This window comes from Carettochelys insculpta, chromosome 11 (assembly GCF_033958435.1).
Source record: "Carettochelys insculpta isolate YL-2023 chromosome 11, ASM3395843v1, whole genome shotgun sequence".
Lineage (NCBI taxonomy): Eukaryota > Metazoa > Chordata > Testudines > Carettochelyidae > Carettochelys > Carettochelys insculpta.
In genome coordinates, this window is record NC_134147.1 from 50,160,764 (window position 1) to 50,178,940 (window position 18,177).

General features: G+C 48.4%; 1 protein-coding gene across 8 annotated transcripts in view; it reads right to left on the minus strand.

Moving 5' to 3' along the window:
• Window positions 1-18,177, minus strand: part of SETD5 (SET domain containing 5) — a 193,227-nt gene that overhangs the window by 76,494 nt on the left and 98,556 nt on the right. For 7 of the 8 annotated variants that reach the window (XR_012647042.1, XR_012647041.1, XM_075006096.1 and 4 more), the window contains 2 exons: window positions 6,157-6,344; window positions 5,006-5,044 (listed from right to left, as the gene is read on the minus strand). Coding sequence is in view for 6 of the 8 variants with exons in the window: in XM_075006096.1 (XP_074862197.1) it covers window positions 5,006-5,044; window positions 6,157-6,344 (227 nt within the window). In the remaining 2 variants the exon portion in view is untranslated. The remainder of the gene's footprint in view (window positions 1-5,005; window positions 5,045-6,156; window positions 6,345-18,177) is intronic. The other variant, XM_075006095.1, reaches the window with a different exon arrangement.

Below are 18,177 nucleotides of genomic sequence, written 5' to 3' on the forward strand. Positions count from 1 at the left end.
CACTGTAACTTTCCAATGTTGGCCAGCTGATTAGCAGAGCACCCACAGCTTTTTTTCAAACTGATGCCTCGGTGCACAGTAAAAAAATTATTATTCCACATATGGATGGAAAAGCTTAAAAAGAACATTGATGGAGAACCTCTTCATTCTCTCAGAGCTGTGGCGATTTACAAAACAGCTTTGTGCATTCAACGTACAAGGCGAGAGCATGCCGGACATCCAAGGTGTGGAGAGCCTGCTTCTTATTGTTGACACTGGGTTTTGGGAAGGAAACTAGTAGGAAAATGTCCTGGTTTACAAGAAGTGAGAGACCACCTTCAATAAGAACACCAGGTGTGGGCAGAGTTGCACTTAGGCTTTATAAAAAACTGGCTATGGAAACATTGAGGTAAAGGCTTGGAGGTCTAACATCCATCTGGCAGTGGCTGGAGCCATTAGGAAGGCCATCTTCCAAGTGAGATAAAAGGGGCAGGTGGCTAGGTGCTTGCGGAGCAAACCCATGAGTCTGGAGAGGGCCAGTTTAAAGGTCTCACTGCAGAATGGGATGTCTGATCTAGACCAGAGGTTGGCAACCAAAATAGCAACAGCGCTTTTCTTAAAATTCAGTAAAAAAAATTCAATAATTCTGGGGCAGCAATGCATGTGAAGATGAGAGGGTCCTTAATAAATAACATTAAACTGTACTTTTTGTAACCTCTATTTTTAATAACACCACACACACAATGATTTATGTGATATATGTTTAATGCAGGATGTTCACAGACTTTTTACATATTCTATTTCCTCACACTTTACATATACGTGTTTGTACCACTACCTTCCTGACTTCTACTCCCCATCTGTCTGTCTGGAGAGCACTAGATTCTGAATAATTTTGTTTTTGAAATTACTGTACAGCTGCTCTGATACTTTGATAGAGCACTCTTATATACTCCTCATTTCACAATCTCTTGTTGCCACAAAACTAGCCACAATTATGCTATTTGACAATTTTACCCATTTAGTGAACATGTTCTTACTTTGGTCTGCTTTGCATAACAGCTCCTTCAGTCTTTTTTCCTGGCATGTCCAGCTTGATAGTGGTCAGCAAAAACAGTGTTGTTCTTTGAGAAAATGCCTCCAGGTTGCATTTTTTGTTGCTGGCAAATTTCTCATTGCCAATGAGATATAGCAGGAGCTCAGTTGAATTTGATATAAATGCAAAGGATTGGATCAATTTAATTTGAAATCATCTGTTTTCACATTCAATTTTTCTCTTTTTGACGGAATTCCAACCCCACTTTAACTATGCCAATTTTACTTTGCATTTAATTGTTCTTTCTTAGAATGTATGCTGCCCTTCACACCAGAAATGCTGCAAGTTTTCTTTTCCTTTTCAAACTCAAAGACTTTATTAGCAATATGATGAAAACACAGATACAGTATCATATCCCACAATGCACTGCACATATATGCAGTGATGGATGAGATATTGCACCGATCTGTACAAAGCACAGGTGGACCCGAGTGTCTCAGAGACTGATCGAAGAACTGAAAGAGATATCATCAAGAGCGAGACTGATATTTCAAAGGAGGAAGCAAAAAGAGCAGTGAAATGACTAAAGAACAACAGAAGCCCTGGAAATAAGATCATAGGAGAGATGATCAAATATGGCAGAGAAAGTATGATTCAGGAAATACACTGACTATGTAACATAGCATGGAAAGAAGGGAAGGCTCCTAACAAATGGACAAGATCCATGCTAGTGACAATACACAAGAAAGGAAGTATATTGGAGTGAAAGAGCTACAGAATGATTGCTCTAACAAGTCATCTAGGCAAGGTGCTGATGATGATGCCGACAGTGAGACTGAGATTGCAGATAAAAGAATATCTACAGATGAACAAATGGGATTCAGGAAAGAGAGAAGTACCACGCAACAGATACTGGCACTGAGATTGATAGCCAAGAAAGCGTGACAAAAGAACAAAAACTATCTAAAATGGCTTCTTTGACTTTCAGAAGGTATTTGACAGTATAGGTCAGAAACTGACTTGTGCCGTGTTGGAGTCGTACACACTGGATAACGGACTGACACGGTTGTTGAAGGATATCAACGACAATGCAGAGGCAGTGGTGAGAACATGGAGAGAGCTGGGAAATTGGTTTAGAACAAGTAGAAGTACAAGACAAGGAGATCCAGGTATGGGAAGACGTGTATAAATGTTTGCACAGAAAGGCTGTCATCACCACCAAACATTTGAGAAGATGTGTGGGGCTGTGAAGATATTGAATGGAAAAACAGTGAATTCATAATGCAGGCCTTTGATGACTACAAATCTCACGAATCTCCTATGCACCAGAATGACTGATACATAGAACCATAAGGCTGGAAGGGACCTCAGGAGGTCATCTAATTCAGCCCTCTGCTTCAAGCAGGATCAACCTCCACTAAGTCATCCCAGCCAGGACCTTGTCAAGCCAGGACTTAAAAATCTCGAGGGATGCAGAATTCACCACCTCTCTAGGCAACTCATCCCAATCCTTCACCACCCTCCTGGTGAAGCAGTTTTTTCCTAATAGCTAACCTACACCTCCCCCTCTTCAAATTCAGACCTTTACTCCTTGTTCTGCCATCTGACGCAATTGAGAACAGTTTCTCACCTTCCTCTTTAGAGCTCCCCTTCAGGAAGTTGAAGGCTGCTATTAAATCACCCCTCAGTCTTCTCTTCTGTAAACTAAATAAGCCCAAATCTCTCAGCCTATCCTCACAGGTCTTATGCTCCAGTACATCAACATCCCTTTTATACTGGGAGACCCAAAACTGGACACTCTATTCCAGATGTGGCCTCACCAGTGCCGAATAGAGGGGAACAACCACCTCTAGATCTGCTTGAAATGATCCTCCTAATGCACCCTAATATGAGGTTAGCTGCCTTGGCTACAAGGGCATGCTGTTTACTCATATCCAGCCCTTCATCCACCATAACCCCTAGGTCCCTTTCTGCTGTACTGTTGCTCAGCCAGTCGGTCCCCAGCCTATAACAATACTTGGGATTCTTCCACCCCATGTGCAGGACTCTATACTTCTCCTTGTTGAACAACATCAGATATCTTTAATCCCAATCCTCCAATTTAACCAGGTCACTATGGATCCTATCTCTACCTCTCCCCCTAGCTTTGTGTCATCTGCAGACTTGCTGAAGATGCAATCCAGTCCCTCATCCAGGTCATTAATAAAGATGTTGAACATCACTGGCCCCAGAACCGAGCCTTGTGTCACCCCGCTTCAAACTGACTGCCATCCAGATATCGAACCACTGACCACTACCCATTGGGCCCAACTGTCAAGCCAGCTTTCTATCCATCTTATAGTCCATGGATCCAATCCATATTTCCTTAACTTACGGGCAAGAATGTTGTGGGAGACTATCAAAAGCTTTGCTGAAGTCAAGGTATTTCACATCCACTGACTTCCCCATGTCCACAGAGCCTGTTACCTCGTCACAGAAGCAAATCAGATTGGTCATGCCTTCTATAGTTATTTCTGCCCCATCTGTAATTATAATCCTGCCTAGAGGGACCAAGATAAAAATGTGAATGAGGCAGGGAATTAAAAGGCTTCCTCTAGGACACTGGCATATTAATACCCACCGATGTAAAGGTAGCCTGAGAGTCTTTAGACTGGGAAGCGTGGAATAACTTTTTTCAGCAAATAGTCCCGCACAGTTCAATGCAATGTCCTGCAATTGTATTCTGGACCTCTGCAGGGAGCCCAGATGCCTGCAGCCATGAGCTGCACCACATTTCAATGGCCAAATCTAGGGCTACCTGGACAGAAGTCCACGCCATGGCTCTGACATCTTTCAGGATGATGGCCAACTCCTGTCAGGACTCAGAAAGGAGGAATTCTTGGAACTCAGAAAGCATGTTCCACAAATTATACATCTAGTGACTCTGCATCACCTGCTGGTCGGCTATTTGGGGCTGGAGCCCTCTGACTGAATAAATCTTTCAACCAGAGAGATCCAGCTTTTTTACCTGGCTTTCTGCTGGCCCCAGCCGTTCCTGACTTCCCTCATGGGTGACTGCATCAACTGCAAGGGTCCAAGTCCTCTTCCAGAGCCTCACATACCAGAGAATCTACAAAGAGCAGACTCGACAGCTGTACCCACAAGGAACTCCCAAAAGAAAAACTTACTATCAACTCCTAAGAGTGCTTACTATTATACTGGAATTACTACCAAGCTGTAACAATATACAGCAGCAGCTCGGGACAGCTTGTGAAGCAAAAGATTAAGCATTGTAATAACCATTACTGGTGGTAAGAAGGAACTGGATGGGCTGCAGGTCAGCAGAGTCCTATATACACATCACCACGAAGGCACAACTCCAGGGGCACTACAGCCAGCTCAACAAGTACTGCTAGGAGAAAACCTCCTGGAAAGCACACATTACATTTCTGTGACAGCGCTTTGTCCAAATGTAACCATTTCCAAAGAAAGAGTATCTGCGCAACAACCATTACCAACCCAGAAAGCCTAAATACTTTTATTCGTTCATCCTTCCCAGTTCCCAGGGCATGGAGAGGAACACCATCATTTCTATTCTGGACCCCAATAGTATTTAAATTTCCAGGATCTTGTGTACCAAAGTAACACACTAGTACATTAGACTACTCAGCTGACACATTACCATGACTACATATCAAAGCATGACTCAGTTCTGCACCCTCACACACACAATCTCTCCTCTCAGCTGTCACTGATCAACCTCATCCTAGTTGTCAGGATGGGGTTTATCCAGAAGACAGAAATCGATGAGCCCTCTCAGATGAAAACAGCATTCACCAGCCACTGAAATTTAACACCCATTCAGAAAAGGTTTATTGTGGTGCGGGAAAGGTCATGGTTTACCCATAAAAATCAGAATCAGTGCTAGAATCAGAGAGCCCCAGGCAGACAAATTAGAGGAAAAACTGCTGAGAAAAGTTAGACTCATGCAGGCAACTTAGTTCCACTCACCTTCATCCGCAGAGATTTCCGTGAACCTTCTCGAAAGGCCTGTGCCCAAAACAAGAATGATGGTCATCAATATTTATGGCCCTTTCTTTATGTTTCTAAAAAGCACTTCCTCCTCATACACTTGGAGTCCCAGAGCACTTTTAAATTAGATATTAGACATGTAAATTACTCCCTGCTCACTGGGCTAGAGATCACGGCATTTCACAAAAGATGGCAGAAGCCCCAGAAAGACTTGAACAGACGGTACTAAACCTTAATAGAAAAGCTTCACAGAAGGACACCAGCAGACATTCTCAGAGACAGAGTTTCACAGACAGCATTTCTTAAGTGTGAAAGTACATTCCCTGACCTAAGGCAAAACCCTGGGACCAAGATGAGAAAGACTGAGCTGACCAGTCTCAGCTGCCTTGGTAAGAAACATGTCCAGGGACCAACTCTCACTGAGCTTTATTATTTGGTAATGCTAAGAACTGAACCAGTTGGTTTATCAGCAACCATAGCAGATAGCAGAATACAGATTATTCATGAGGGTTAAGGAGTTGGTAGCAACAACCCTCTGCTACCGCTATGACTACACATCAATTTCAATGGAAGCCCAAGAGGCAAATTACACTAATTACGAATTACACTGCTGGTGAAGACACAAATCATTTATATTGTATACTTTACAGTGCACACAGGCATGCTGAAGAACAATCCAAAGTGATTCCAATTCCCAGAACCCTCCCTTCATACCTTATACCACAATGTCAAAGAAAGCCCACTACCCGCAAGAGCCAAAAGCTGTGAGAACTCCAGAAGGGGGATGGAAGGGCAATAAGAAACACCCTTGGAGATCCCCCCTCCCAAGAATCAGCTCAACCCATGAAGAGCAATCCTGCCCACACCCTCCCTAAAGCCTTCAAAGGCCAACTGACAGTGTACAGAAACAAAGGGGAAGACCGATTAATCTGTAAAGCTCAAGGCTGGGACGGCCAAGCACTCCATAGCAGTGGTGGGCCATGAGAACTTCCTGCCCATACAGGCATTGCTTACTCACAGTAACCAAAGGATGGCCCACTTTTAGGCATACTGACCACAATAAGGGCTTGTCCTGCCTTTACCAATAGCGTCCAGAATCTTGTCTGGCTGTTTTTGGTATGGTCTCATACCTTGACCTTCTTGGCCTTCGGTGCAGTCCGAGCTTTCTCCATACTCCTCTTCCTCTTCTTAGGTTTGTTTCTGCGGACCCGATTAACAGTGAGAGTGATGCTTGTGGGTGTGTGCTGTGTAGCTGTGTACAGCACTGTGGAGGGAGAGAGTTCCTCATCCCAGCTCTCCGTTGCACTACTGTCTCCACCTACAGGGAGGAGTATCACATTAGCAACTTCATGTCTATCCCAGGGAGATCTGCATGCTCTCTGGTCCTCTTTCAGGGTGATTTGCTAGTTAGACATTCCTCCCCAACCTCAGAGCCATGAGAGTTCAACTTCTCGAACAACCTTCTGACTTTACATGAGATAACATTACTGCATATTTGGTCTCTTTGCCCCCACAAAAACATGCCACAACCCTCAAGTCCGGATGGTAGAGAGGAAGACACAGTAGAGTGTTTACCACAGCCATAGGGGATTAGAGCAGTTCAGAGCCATTAATAAAGTGCCTTCTGGCTCTGGTGGAGGAGACAATAGTGTCGTCATTGCTCACAGTATAATCGCAGCCTTACCTGGAGAGATGGAAAGTAAGTAGAAATACTTCATTACGCTACCCAAGTACATTTTTCAGGATTTGTACTTTATTCAAGTAATTTATTTTAATGAAACTTCTACTTTCACTTAAGTAACTTTAAAGAAAACACTGTACTTTTACTCACATACCATTTCCACAAGTATTTAGTTACTCACTACTTTTATCACCACACTAGCAGTTGTGCAAGTCACTATACCAATTTGCTAAAGAAGAGCTGCACATGTCTTCTACTTCTCCATGTAGGAACTAATGATACAGTCAAAAGCAATCTTGACCAGATCACAGCAGAGTGCGTAACCCTAGGAAGAAAGATCAAGGAATATGGAGCATGAGTGGTGCTCTTGTCCATACTCCCCGTGGAAGGAATGGGTCCGCGTAGGGATCACTGAATCACAGAGATAAATGCATAGTTGTGTACGTGGTGTCACAGAGAAGGATTTGGTTTCTTTGACTCTGGGATTCTCTTTCGTGAACAAGGATTGCTGAGAAAAGATGGGATCTACCTAACAAAGAGAGGAAAGAGCATCTTCGCGAGCAGGCTTGCAAACCTAGTGAGGAGGGCGTTAAACTACATGCCACAAGCCCTGAGGTAAGGGGGGAAGGAACAGGCAACAATAAAGTAGATTTCCTTTGTGAAGAGGAGAAAGCAGGCCAGTCAGTCACTTCTCTAAGGTGCTTGTGCACAAATGCAAGAAGCCTGGAGAACAAACAGGAAGAGTTAGAGTCCCTGGCACAGGCAAAGAAGTAGGAGGTGGATCAAATAACGCAGAATTGGTGGCATGATTCGTGTAACTGGAGCACAGTTGTGGAAGGGTATAAACTCCTTAGGGAGGACAGAAAGGGGAGAAGAGGAGGAGGAGCTGCACTCTACGTGAGAGAGCAGTATGATAGATCAAAGATCACTATAAGAAGGGAGAAAAACCAGCTGACTGACTCTGGGTTAAGTTTAGAGGCAGGAACAACTGAGGTGATGTTGTAGTTGGTGTCTGCTATAGACCTCCAGATCAGAGAGATGAGGTGGAAGACGACTTCTTCAGATAAGTAAGAGAAGCTCCCAAATCACAGGCCTGGTTCTCATGGGAGACTAATCATCTGGACATTTGTTTTCAGACCAATACACCAGCACACAGACAATCCACAAAGTTTCTGGAGAATGTTGGGGATAACATCCTGGTACAAGTGCTGAAGGAACTTACCACGGGCCGTGCACAACTTGACCAGCTGCTCCCAAACAGGGAAGAAACAGTAGGAGAAATAGGAGTGGGTGGAAACCTAGGCTGCTGCAACCATGAGATGGAAGATTTCAGGATCCTGACAAATGGAAGAAAGGCGAGCAGTAATATACAGACCCTTGATTTCAAAAGAGCAGACTCTGACCCCTCAGCAAACAGATGGGCAAGATCCCTTGGGAAAGAAAGATAAAGGGAAAAAAAGAGTTCAAGAGAACTGGCCATACTGAAAAGAAGTCTTACTGAAGGCACTGGAACAAACCATTCTACTGCATAGTAAGAAATGCAAACATGATAGGCAACCAGCTTGGCTTAATAGGGAAATCCTTAGCCAGCTTAAACTCAAAAAGGATGCATACAAGAAATGGAAACGTGGACAGTTGACTAAGGAGGAGTATAAACATATGGCTGGAGAATGCTGGGCAGTAATCAGGAAAGCAAAAGCACAACTGGAATTGAAGCTGGCAAGGGATGTGAAGAACAACAAGAAGGGTTTCTACAAGCAGGTTAACAAAAAACAGGTTATCAAAGAAGGTGTGGGGCCGTTACTGGATGAGACAGGTAGCCTAGTGACAGATGATGTGAGAAAAGCTGAAGTACTCCATTTTTTTTCTTTTGGCTTCAGTCTTCACGGACAAGACTAGACAATGCAGTATGGGAAGGTGGAGGACAGCCATCTGTGGGGAAGGAACAAGTTCTGAGCTCCCATCTAGAAAAACGAAATGTACCCAAATCCATAGGTCTGGATTTAATGCACCCAAGGGTACTGAAGAAATTGGCAGATGTCATAACTGAGCCTTTGGCCATTATCTTTGAAGACTCTTGGCGATCAGGAGAGATCCTGCATGACTGGAAAAAGGCAAATGTAGTGCCCATCTTTGAAAAGGAAAGGAGGACAATCCAGGGAACTATAGACCAGTCAGCCTTACCTCAATCCCTGGGAAAGGACTGGAGGGGATCCTCAAGGAATCCATTCTGGAGCACTTGGAAGAGGGGAAGTGATCAAAAGTAGCCAACATGGATTCACCAAGGCCAAGTCCCGCCTGAACAATCTGACTAACTTCTATGATGAAGTAACTGGCTCTGTGGACATGGGGAAATCAGTGGATTCATATACCTTGCCATTGGCAAAGCTTTTCATACAGTCTTCCACAACATTCTTGCCCATACGTTGAAGTATGGATTGGAACCACGGACTACAAGACGGACAGAAAGCTGGCTTGATATTTGGGCCCAACAGGTAGCGGTCAATGGCTCAATATCTGGATGGCGGTTGGTTTCAAAAAGAGTGCCGCAAGGCTCAGGTCTGGGGTCGGTGCTGTTTAACACAGAATCATAGAATACTAGGACTGGAAGGGACCCCAAGAACCCATCGGGTCCAGCCCCCTACCCCAATGGCAGGATGAAGTACTGTCTAAACCGTTCTTAAATATCTCCAGCGATGGAGATTCCACAACCTCCCTTAGCAATTTATTCCACTGTTTGACCATCCTGACAGTTAGGAACTTTTTCCTAATGTCCAACCTAAACCTCCCTTGCTGCAGTTTAAGTCCATTGCCTCTTCTTTTATCCTCAGAGGTCAAAAAAGAGAAGTTACTCACCGTAGTAACGGTGGTTCTTCAAGATGCGTCCCCGTGGGTGCTCCACGTTAGGTGTCGGGCTCACCCCGGCGCCGCAGGTTGGATCTTTCCAGCAGTTTCTGCCGGCCCGCGCACGCGCCGGCCCGCGCCGCTCCCTTGCGCGTTCCCGGACACGTGTGCGATCCGGTCCCCGCCAGTTCCTTGATCAACCGCCTCGGATGCTCCTGCAAAACACTAAACAGAGATCCGAAGCGGGGAGGATGGGCGGGTCGTGGAGCACCCACGGGGACACATCTCGAAGGACCACCATTACTACGGTGAGTAACTTCTCTTTCTTCTACGAGTGTCCCCGTGGGTGCTCCACGTTAGGTGACTACCCAGCAGTAACCCAAGATACGAGGTGGGTAATCGGATTATGTGCAGCTTGCCCCCAAGAGGACCGCTGTCGAGAGATGGGTATCCTCTCGGAATACCCTGTGAAGGGCGTAATGTTTGGCGAAGGTGTCATAGGATGACCAGGTCGCCGCTCTGCAAATGTCTTTTAGCACAACGCCCTTGAAAAAGGCTGTTGATGCCGCCACCACCCTAGTGGAGTGAGCCCTGGGCAGGGCCAGTAAAGGAGTCTTTTTGAGTTCGTAGCACATTTTTATGCAGGAGACGATGTGCTTCGAGATTCTCTGCGGAGAGACCCCTTCTCCTTTTGATTTGGAAGCAAGAGAGACTAGGAGTCTGTTTTCCGGAAGGGCTTAGTCCTGTCTGTATAGGAAGCCAGCGCCCTCCTCATGTCCAGGAGGTGTAGGCGCGCCTCTTTGTTAGAGTTATGAGGCTTTGGATAAAACGAGGGTAAAACTATAGGTTCGTTAATATGAAACTCTGAAGAAACTTTCGGAACAAAGGCTTTCGGAACAAAGGATGCAGCCGTAAGGTTACCGCCTCCTTGGAAAATACTGTGCAGGGTGGCGTTGCCATAACTGCTGCAAGCTCGCTCACCCTGCGAGCTGACGTGATTGCGAGAAGAAAGGTCGTCTTTATTGTAAGGAGACGGGGGGAAACCGAGGCTAAAGGTTCAAACGGTGGTCCCGTTAGCGCACTAAGCACCAGGTCCAAGCTCCACGAAGGTGGAAGCGGTTTCCGAGGAGGGTATAGGTTTACCAGCCCTTTGAGGAACCTGGTAACCATGGGATGGGCAAACACCATGTGCCCTTCCTCTTCATGTCTGAAAGCCGAAATAGCGGCAAGGTGGACCTTTAACGAGGATAGGGAGAGTCCTCCTCTCTTGAGGTCCAGTAGATACTCTAATATTACAGGTATAGGCACAGCAAGGGGGGCTAACTGTTTGGTAGAACACCATGCAGTGAAGCCAGTCCATTTCTGCTTGTAGGTCTTCCTGGTGGAAGTCCTCCTGCTACTTTCTAGGACTTGTTGCACTTCCTCCGTACATGTGCTCTCCAGGGAGCTGAGCCATGGATTAACCATGCCTGTAGTCGTAGGCCTCGGGGGTGTGGATGCACTATGGACCCCTGAGCTTGCGCGAGCAGATCCAGCGCCACCGGGAGGGGCATCAGTGGACGGTCCGACATGCGCAGGAGTAAGGGGAACCATTGCTGTCGATCCCACGTTGGGACTACTAGGATCATTCAGGCTCCCTCTCTCCTGGCTTTCTGCAAGACTTTGTGGATAAGCACTGTGGGAGGAAATGCGTAAAGCAGGGGGCCCCCTCCACGAGATCGCGAATGCGTCCCCCAGGGACTCCCATCCCAGTCCTGCCCTGGAGCAGTATCGTGGGATCTTCTTGTTGTGTTGAGTGGCAAACAGGTCTATCTGGGGAAAACCCCATGAGTGAAAGATCGATCGTAGCAGATCGGAATGGATCTCCCACTCGTGCGTGAGTGCGAAGCGCTTGCTCAGCTGCTCTGCCTTCACGTTGTGAGCGCCTGGTAAGTACGAGGCTTTCAACATTATATTGTTGGCGATACACCAGTTCCACAATCGGACTGCTTCCGCACATAAGGCACGGAACCGAGCTCCTCCTTGCCGATTTATATAAAACATGGTGGAGGTATTGTCTGTACTGATCCCGACTACTTTGCCTTGTATATGGTCTCGAAAGTGTCTGCAGGCATTGAACACTGCTCTGAGCTCCAGTATATTTATGTGCAGTGACTGTTCTGTGGAGGACCACAGTCCTTGCGTCGCCTCTTCGCCCATGTGTGCTCCCCACCCTATGTGGGAGGCGTCTGTAGTGAGGAAAACCGATATTTGTGGTTGGTGAAAGGGCACCCGTTAGCATGTTCTTGGGGTTCACCCACCATTGCAGGGATCTGCGCACCTCTGTCGTGGGCGACACCACCCTGTGAACGGTATGTGCTGCCGGTTTGTAGATGCTCACCAGCCAGTGCTGCATGCTGCACATGTGTAACCTGGCGTTTTGTACTACAAACATCGCTGCTGCCATGTGGCCCAGCAGCTGTAAGCACGTCAGAACCGGCGCCGTAGGGCTGAAGGTGATTACCTACACGAGGGAACTAATGGCTCGAAAGCGTGTCTTTGGTAGATAAACCCTTGCTGTGATAGAATTTATGCGTGCCCCTATGAACTCTATGTCCTGTGTGGGGTCTATCTTTGATTTTGCCATATTGATGACCAGGCCCAGCGAAGAGAACGTGCCTGCTGTGACGCGTATCATACGAAGTAACTCCTCCTTTGAGGCCCCTTTCAGTAAGCAGTCGTCCAGATATGGGAATATAAACACCCCCTGTCCGTGCAGGTAGGCTGACACCACTGCCAAGGTCTTGGTGAAGACTCTGGGGGCTGAGGAGAGGCCGAACGGCAGAACCTTGTATTGAAAATGTTCTTTGCCTACCATAAACCGGAGAAAGCGTCTGTGAGCCGGGTGGATAGTTATGTGGAAATACGCGTCCTGTAAGTCGAGGGCTGCGAACCAATCTCCATCGTCCAGTGCCGTAAGTATAGAGGCGACTGTAATCATTCAAAAGCATTGCTTGCACAGGTACCAGCTGAGGCCCCGAAGATCTAGGATGGGCCTCCAGCCTCCTGTCTTTTTCCGTGAGGAAAAATCTGGAGTAGAACCCTTTCTCTCGAAGTTGCTCCGGCACTCTTTCCACTGCCCCTATGAGTATGAGATGGTCTACCTCCTGCTTGAGTCTCACTTCGTGGGAGGCATCCTTTAGATGGGGCCTGGGTGGAGGTCGTGGCGGTAGGAGCGACTGGAAGGGGATCGCGTACCCCCTGGCTATGATCTCCAGTACCCATTTGTCTGTGGTGATCCTTTGCCACTGGTCGTAGAATGGTCGGAGGCGATGGTGGAATAATAGCTTCAGATGACATTGCGCGATGGTAGTGATGGTGCAGCCCTGGATCTGTGTGTCAAACTTGTGGCCTTTGGCCCTGCCCTGAGGACGCACGCCTCTGTTGGGAACGTTGCCTGGGAGTGCTGTATTGCTGGTGCTGTTGATGTCGCCCTTGCTCGTAACCCCTGTGGTACTGGGGATGCTGTGGTTGATACTGGTACCGTCTTTGCTGAGGGTAATACTTTTTCTTCCTGTATGGAGGGGTGTAAATCCCCAAGGTCCTAAGAGTAGCTCTTGAATCTTTACTGGAATGAAGGACCAAGTCGGTTGATTCAGCAAACAGCTTCTGCGTGTCAAAGGGGAGATCGACTATCTTCGCCTGTAAATCCCTCGGGATACGCGATGTTTGGAGCCAGGACTCCCTGCGCATGACCACTGCCGTAGCTGTTGAGCGTGCTGCTGTGTCCACTACGTCTAGGGCGATCTGAACTCCCGTCCTCGAGGATGCATAGCCTTCCTGCACGATGGCCTTGAGCACCGGCTTCTTGTCCTCTGGAAGCGAGTACATGAGGGAAGTCAGCCTAGAGTAGTTGTCAAAATTATGGTTCACTAGATGCACTGCGTAATTCGCCATTCTCAACAGTAGGGTAGAGGAGGAGTAGACCTTTCTGCCGAACAACTCTAGTTTCTTGGCGTCTTTGTCCATTCCCCCTGTCTTGAACTGAGAAATTTTTGACCTCTGTTGAGACAATTCCACCACCAGAGAATTTGGTTGCGGGTGGCTGAACAGGAACTCCATGCCCTTCGCCGGGACGAAGTATTTCTTGTCCACTCTCTTGTTTATAGGCGGAATGGACGCAGGGATCTGCCATATCGTGGTGGCGGACTCCATGATTGCTTCGTCAAGCGGTATAGCTATTTTGGAGGAGGCCAGAGGTCTCAGGTTTTTAAGGAGCTTATAGTGCTTCTCCTGCACCTCTGCTGTTTGGATGCCTTGCATGAAGGCCCTTTTAAACAGCTCTTGGAACTGTTTTGAGATCGTCCGGACGATGGACGTCACCTGGGGCCGTGGCCTCATCAGGGGAAGATAGCGAGGAACCGCTATGGTAAGCCTCTCTGGACCCCTCTGGGTCCTGTTGACAGTGATACATCTGCTCGCTGGAAGCTTGCGAGGGAAAATCTCGGGGTTCCAGAATCACCTCCCCTTGAGATGGCTGTGTCTCTGTCCCCGTTCGCAATTGCCCTCGGGGATATGGAACTGTCTGGGGGGGATCTGTCCCTGGGAGTATGCCTATAGTGTCAATGCCCCGCGCAATAGGGGCAACCATGGCAACATGGGCACTGCTCCTGAGATGGGGACCTGGACCACTCTCGAGGTGCATACCCCCTGCGCCTGGGAGAGCGAGACCGTCTGGATAATTGAGATACTGGAGAGACTGACTTTTGGTAGTACTCCAAAGGTTCAAAGCCCAAAAAGGGTGAAGGTGGTCCAAGCCATGGTGCGGCTGGCTGTAGGAACGGGGAGGGGGGCTCAGGATAGGCTGGGGGTGACCCGTCTTCTTGCTGGGGTCCGCAGCATGAGCGGAGGGCTCAGAGCGAGCAGCCCTGCAGCCCTGTCTGGAGAAGGGCTGCGGTGCCGGGTTTTCTGTGCTGCCTTTCCCCTCCCCTGCGGGGCTGGCTCTGCCCCCTTTCGCGTCAGGGATCTCGGCCCCATTGTCTGCGCCACGCTCGGCACGCTCCGCTGTGGTGCCGCGCGGGCGGTCTCCCCCAGTGCCTGCAGGCTGCATGCCTGCGCGCTCTGCACCGCCGGTTCCCCGGGCATCGGTGCCGCTGCCTGCGGTGCCGCCGGTTCCGGCGCTTGCCTGGCTGCCGCCCTGCCCACGGTGTGGGGTGGCTGTTTGATTATCGGAGGCTCAGCCTCTGCCACGTGCATCTCCGCGCCGCCGCCGCTCAGCTGTAACTGCAGCTGGGGGCTATGCGCTCCACCCGTCTCGCTCGCTGTGGCTGCCGGCAGGGATCGGGTTGGTGAGAGCTTCCTCCGTTTTTGCGCTGACGGGGTGAGGGAGGCAGCTTTCCTTTTATGGGCCCCCGCAGGTCCCTCCTGCTGCGGCCGCTCCAGCACGTCTGGCTCTAGGGCCTTGTCGAAGAGCAGCATTTTGAGCCGCATCTCCCTGTCCTTCCTTGCTCTGACTGTGAGCTTAGCGCAGAAGGAACATTTCTGGGTGACATGAGATTCCCCAAGGCACCTTATACGTTGACTGTTCCCCTCGGAGGCCAGCATCGCTTCACGACATGACTCTCACTTTTTGAATCCTGAAGAGGACATTATGGTGAGTCTTTGAGATGTTAATAGGGCACTTAGCACCTTCTCTGTGCCTGTTCCCCTCTCTGACTCAGCCTGCCATGGCAGGAGGCCTAATGGCCCTACGTCCCCGGGCCTCCGGTGCTCCGCTTGTTACTAAGACTGGAAACTTTACTCCTTCCTTTTTTTTTTTTTGGAAAACAATAACAAGCTAACAATCTAGAAGACTGAAAAAGAAACTCTAAAACACTTTAAGAACGTTAAATACGCTGACTCTGGCCGTAGCCTGAGCGGATTCCGTCTGCAGCCGATGGCGGTTAAAGAGGAACTGGTGGGGACTGGAGCGCGCAAGGGAGTGGCGCGCGCCGGTGCATGCGCGGTCTGGCAGAAACTGCTGGAAAGATCCGACCTGCGGCACTGGGGTGAGCCCGATACCTAACGTGGAGCACCCACGGGGACACTCGCAGATGAAGAACAAGTTTTCCCCTCCTCCTTATGACACCCTTTTATAACATCTTTATAATGACCTGGATGGGGGACTGGAATGCACCCTCAGCAAGGCTGCATACGACACTAAACTAGGGGGGAAAGGTAAATATAATGGAGGGCAGAGACAGCATCCAGAGTGACCTGGATAAATTGGAGGATTGGGACTGAAGATATCTGATACTGTTCAACAAGGAGAAGTGTAGAGTTCTGAACCTGGGGTGGAAGAATCCCAAGCATTGTTATAGGCTGAGGACTGACTGGTTAAGCAGCAGTACAGTGGAAAGGGACCTAGGGGTTACGGTGGACAAAAGGCTGGACATGAGTAAACAGTGTGCCCTTGCAGCCAAAAAGGCTAACAGCATATTAAGGTGCATTAGGAGCAGCATTTCAAGCAGATCTAGAGAAGTGGTTGTTCCCCTCTATTCGGCACTGGTGAGGCCACATCTGGAATAGTGTATCCAGTTTTGGGCCCCCCAGTATAAAAAGGATGTGGATGTGTTGGAGCAGGTTCAGCAGAGAGCAACAAAAATGATTAAGGGGCTGGAGCACATGACCTATGAGGAGAGGCTGAGGAATTTGGGCATGTTTAGTTTACAGAAGAGAAGACTGAGGGGTGATTTAATAGCAGCCTTCAATTTCCTGAAGGGGAGCTCTAAAAGAGGATGGAGAGAAACTGTCCTCAGGTGGTGACAGATAGCAGAGCAAATAGTAATGGTCTGAAGTTACAAAAGGAGAGGAGAGAGTGGATATTAGGAAATACTACTTCTCCAGGAGGGTGGTGAAGCACTGGAATGCGTTGCCTACAGAGGTGGTGGATTCTCCATCCCTAGAGGTTTTTATGTCCTGGCTTGACAAGGTCCTCGCTGGGATGACTTAGTTGAGGTTGATCCTGCGTGAAGCAGGGGGCTGAACTAGATGCCCTCTTAAGGTCTCTTCCAGCCCTATGATTCTATGATTATCCAATCATCATGCAGTAACAATTTTTTATTTACATAATAACCAACAAGCAAAGCGACCGTGCCAAAGAAGAACCCTTTTAACAGCTACATTAACACCTTTTCATTCAAAACCAGTATCTATGTAGTAGAGTAAATCCTCAATTTTACGGACCCTGATTTAGCAAACTTCAGGAACAATGGATGTCTGCCAGACCCCCATTGTTCCTAAAGCCCACTTAACCAGGGTCCATAAAGTCCTAAGCCTTCCCCACCCCAAAAGTGACTTACCCAAGGCACCACAGCTGCCGCTGCTGGAGCCACCACACTCTCCTCCCACCGGAGTGGGGCACGCACGTGAGTAGGTGGCACTTGCACATGCCCCCACCCCAGTGTAACGAGCATGTGGTGGCTCTGGTGGTGACTGTGGCTCCAGCAACTCTAGCCACATGGGACCCTTGGGGGCGGGGGGACTGGGGTTGCGGAAACCTGGTGGTGGTGGGTCTCAGTAAACCTTCCAATTTAACGGACATCTGGGTTTACACAGCACAACTCCCACCCCCATTAGTCCGTAAAATTAAGGGTTTACTGTATCTACTATCCCTAATGACCATGGCTGTTGTCCAAGGTGACGTGCTGAAGTGGTGTGTGTGCACATGTGCTCACATATGAAGAGTCTCATGTGATCTTACTTGTGGGCCAGGCTACTAGGTAGGAGGAGAAATCCAGTATTTCAGCCAACAGCAGGGAAGACAGCAGCATTTACTCCATCCCAGGTAATTCCTCTGCTGTGGTGGGAGAAGCAGCAAGATGGGTGCCTAGTGGGTGGGGCAGGCTATGCTGGCAGAGGATCAGGCTGGGCAGATGAGGTTGCTGGGGGTGGGGGGTTGAAGACTGCGTGTGCGTGCGTGCGTGTATTCTCTGTTCTGCACTGCTGGGATCTGAAGTGTGTGTATAGGGAGAAGGACATTACTGTGGGGTGGAGGTGCTTCCCTCTGTGTGCTAGCTGGCTGGGATATGGAGCAACCCTGTTATCTTGGTGTGTGTTAGTGTGGAGCAAGTCTGGGTCAACTCCTACTCCCTTTTCCTTCTACGCTCCAGTGGGGGACAGAGGAGGAAGACTGGGCTATAAACTGGGGAGTGGGGTACAACACTTGAATTTTTGAGGTTGGAACCTTTTAATTATGCCCCACCCTATCAGCAATCGGTCCTCCTGTCTTCCTGCTTCCCTGGCTGGCTTAGAAGTTTTGCTCATTTTTATGGGGGGATGGGGAGCTCCTGCTGCTGCTTCCCCAATGTGAGGCAGGTGGGTGGGTGCAGAGGAGATAACTGTTACTGAAATCAGCTCTCCCAGGAGTCCCCTAGGGAAATGAGTCACAGTGGGTGATGTCTGGCTGGATGGCAGAAACATTTACCTTTCATTCAATTCTTGATGACCTAGCCACACGCTCAGGTTTTGTTTATGTTCTCATTAGAAGTTGTATTTATCAGTATGCTGAAACTTCTTGGGTCAGGGGCCTTGTTAAAGTCCCCTGAACTTGAGGAATTTTTGAGCACAGTGTTATTCTTGCACCAACATTAGGAATGAGGATTCTTCT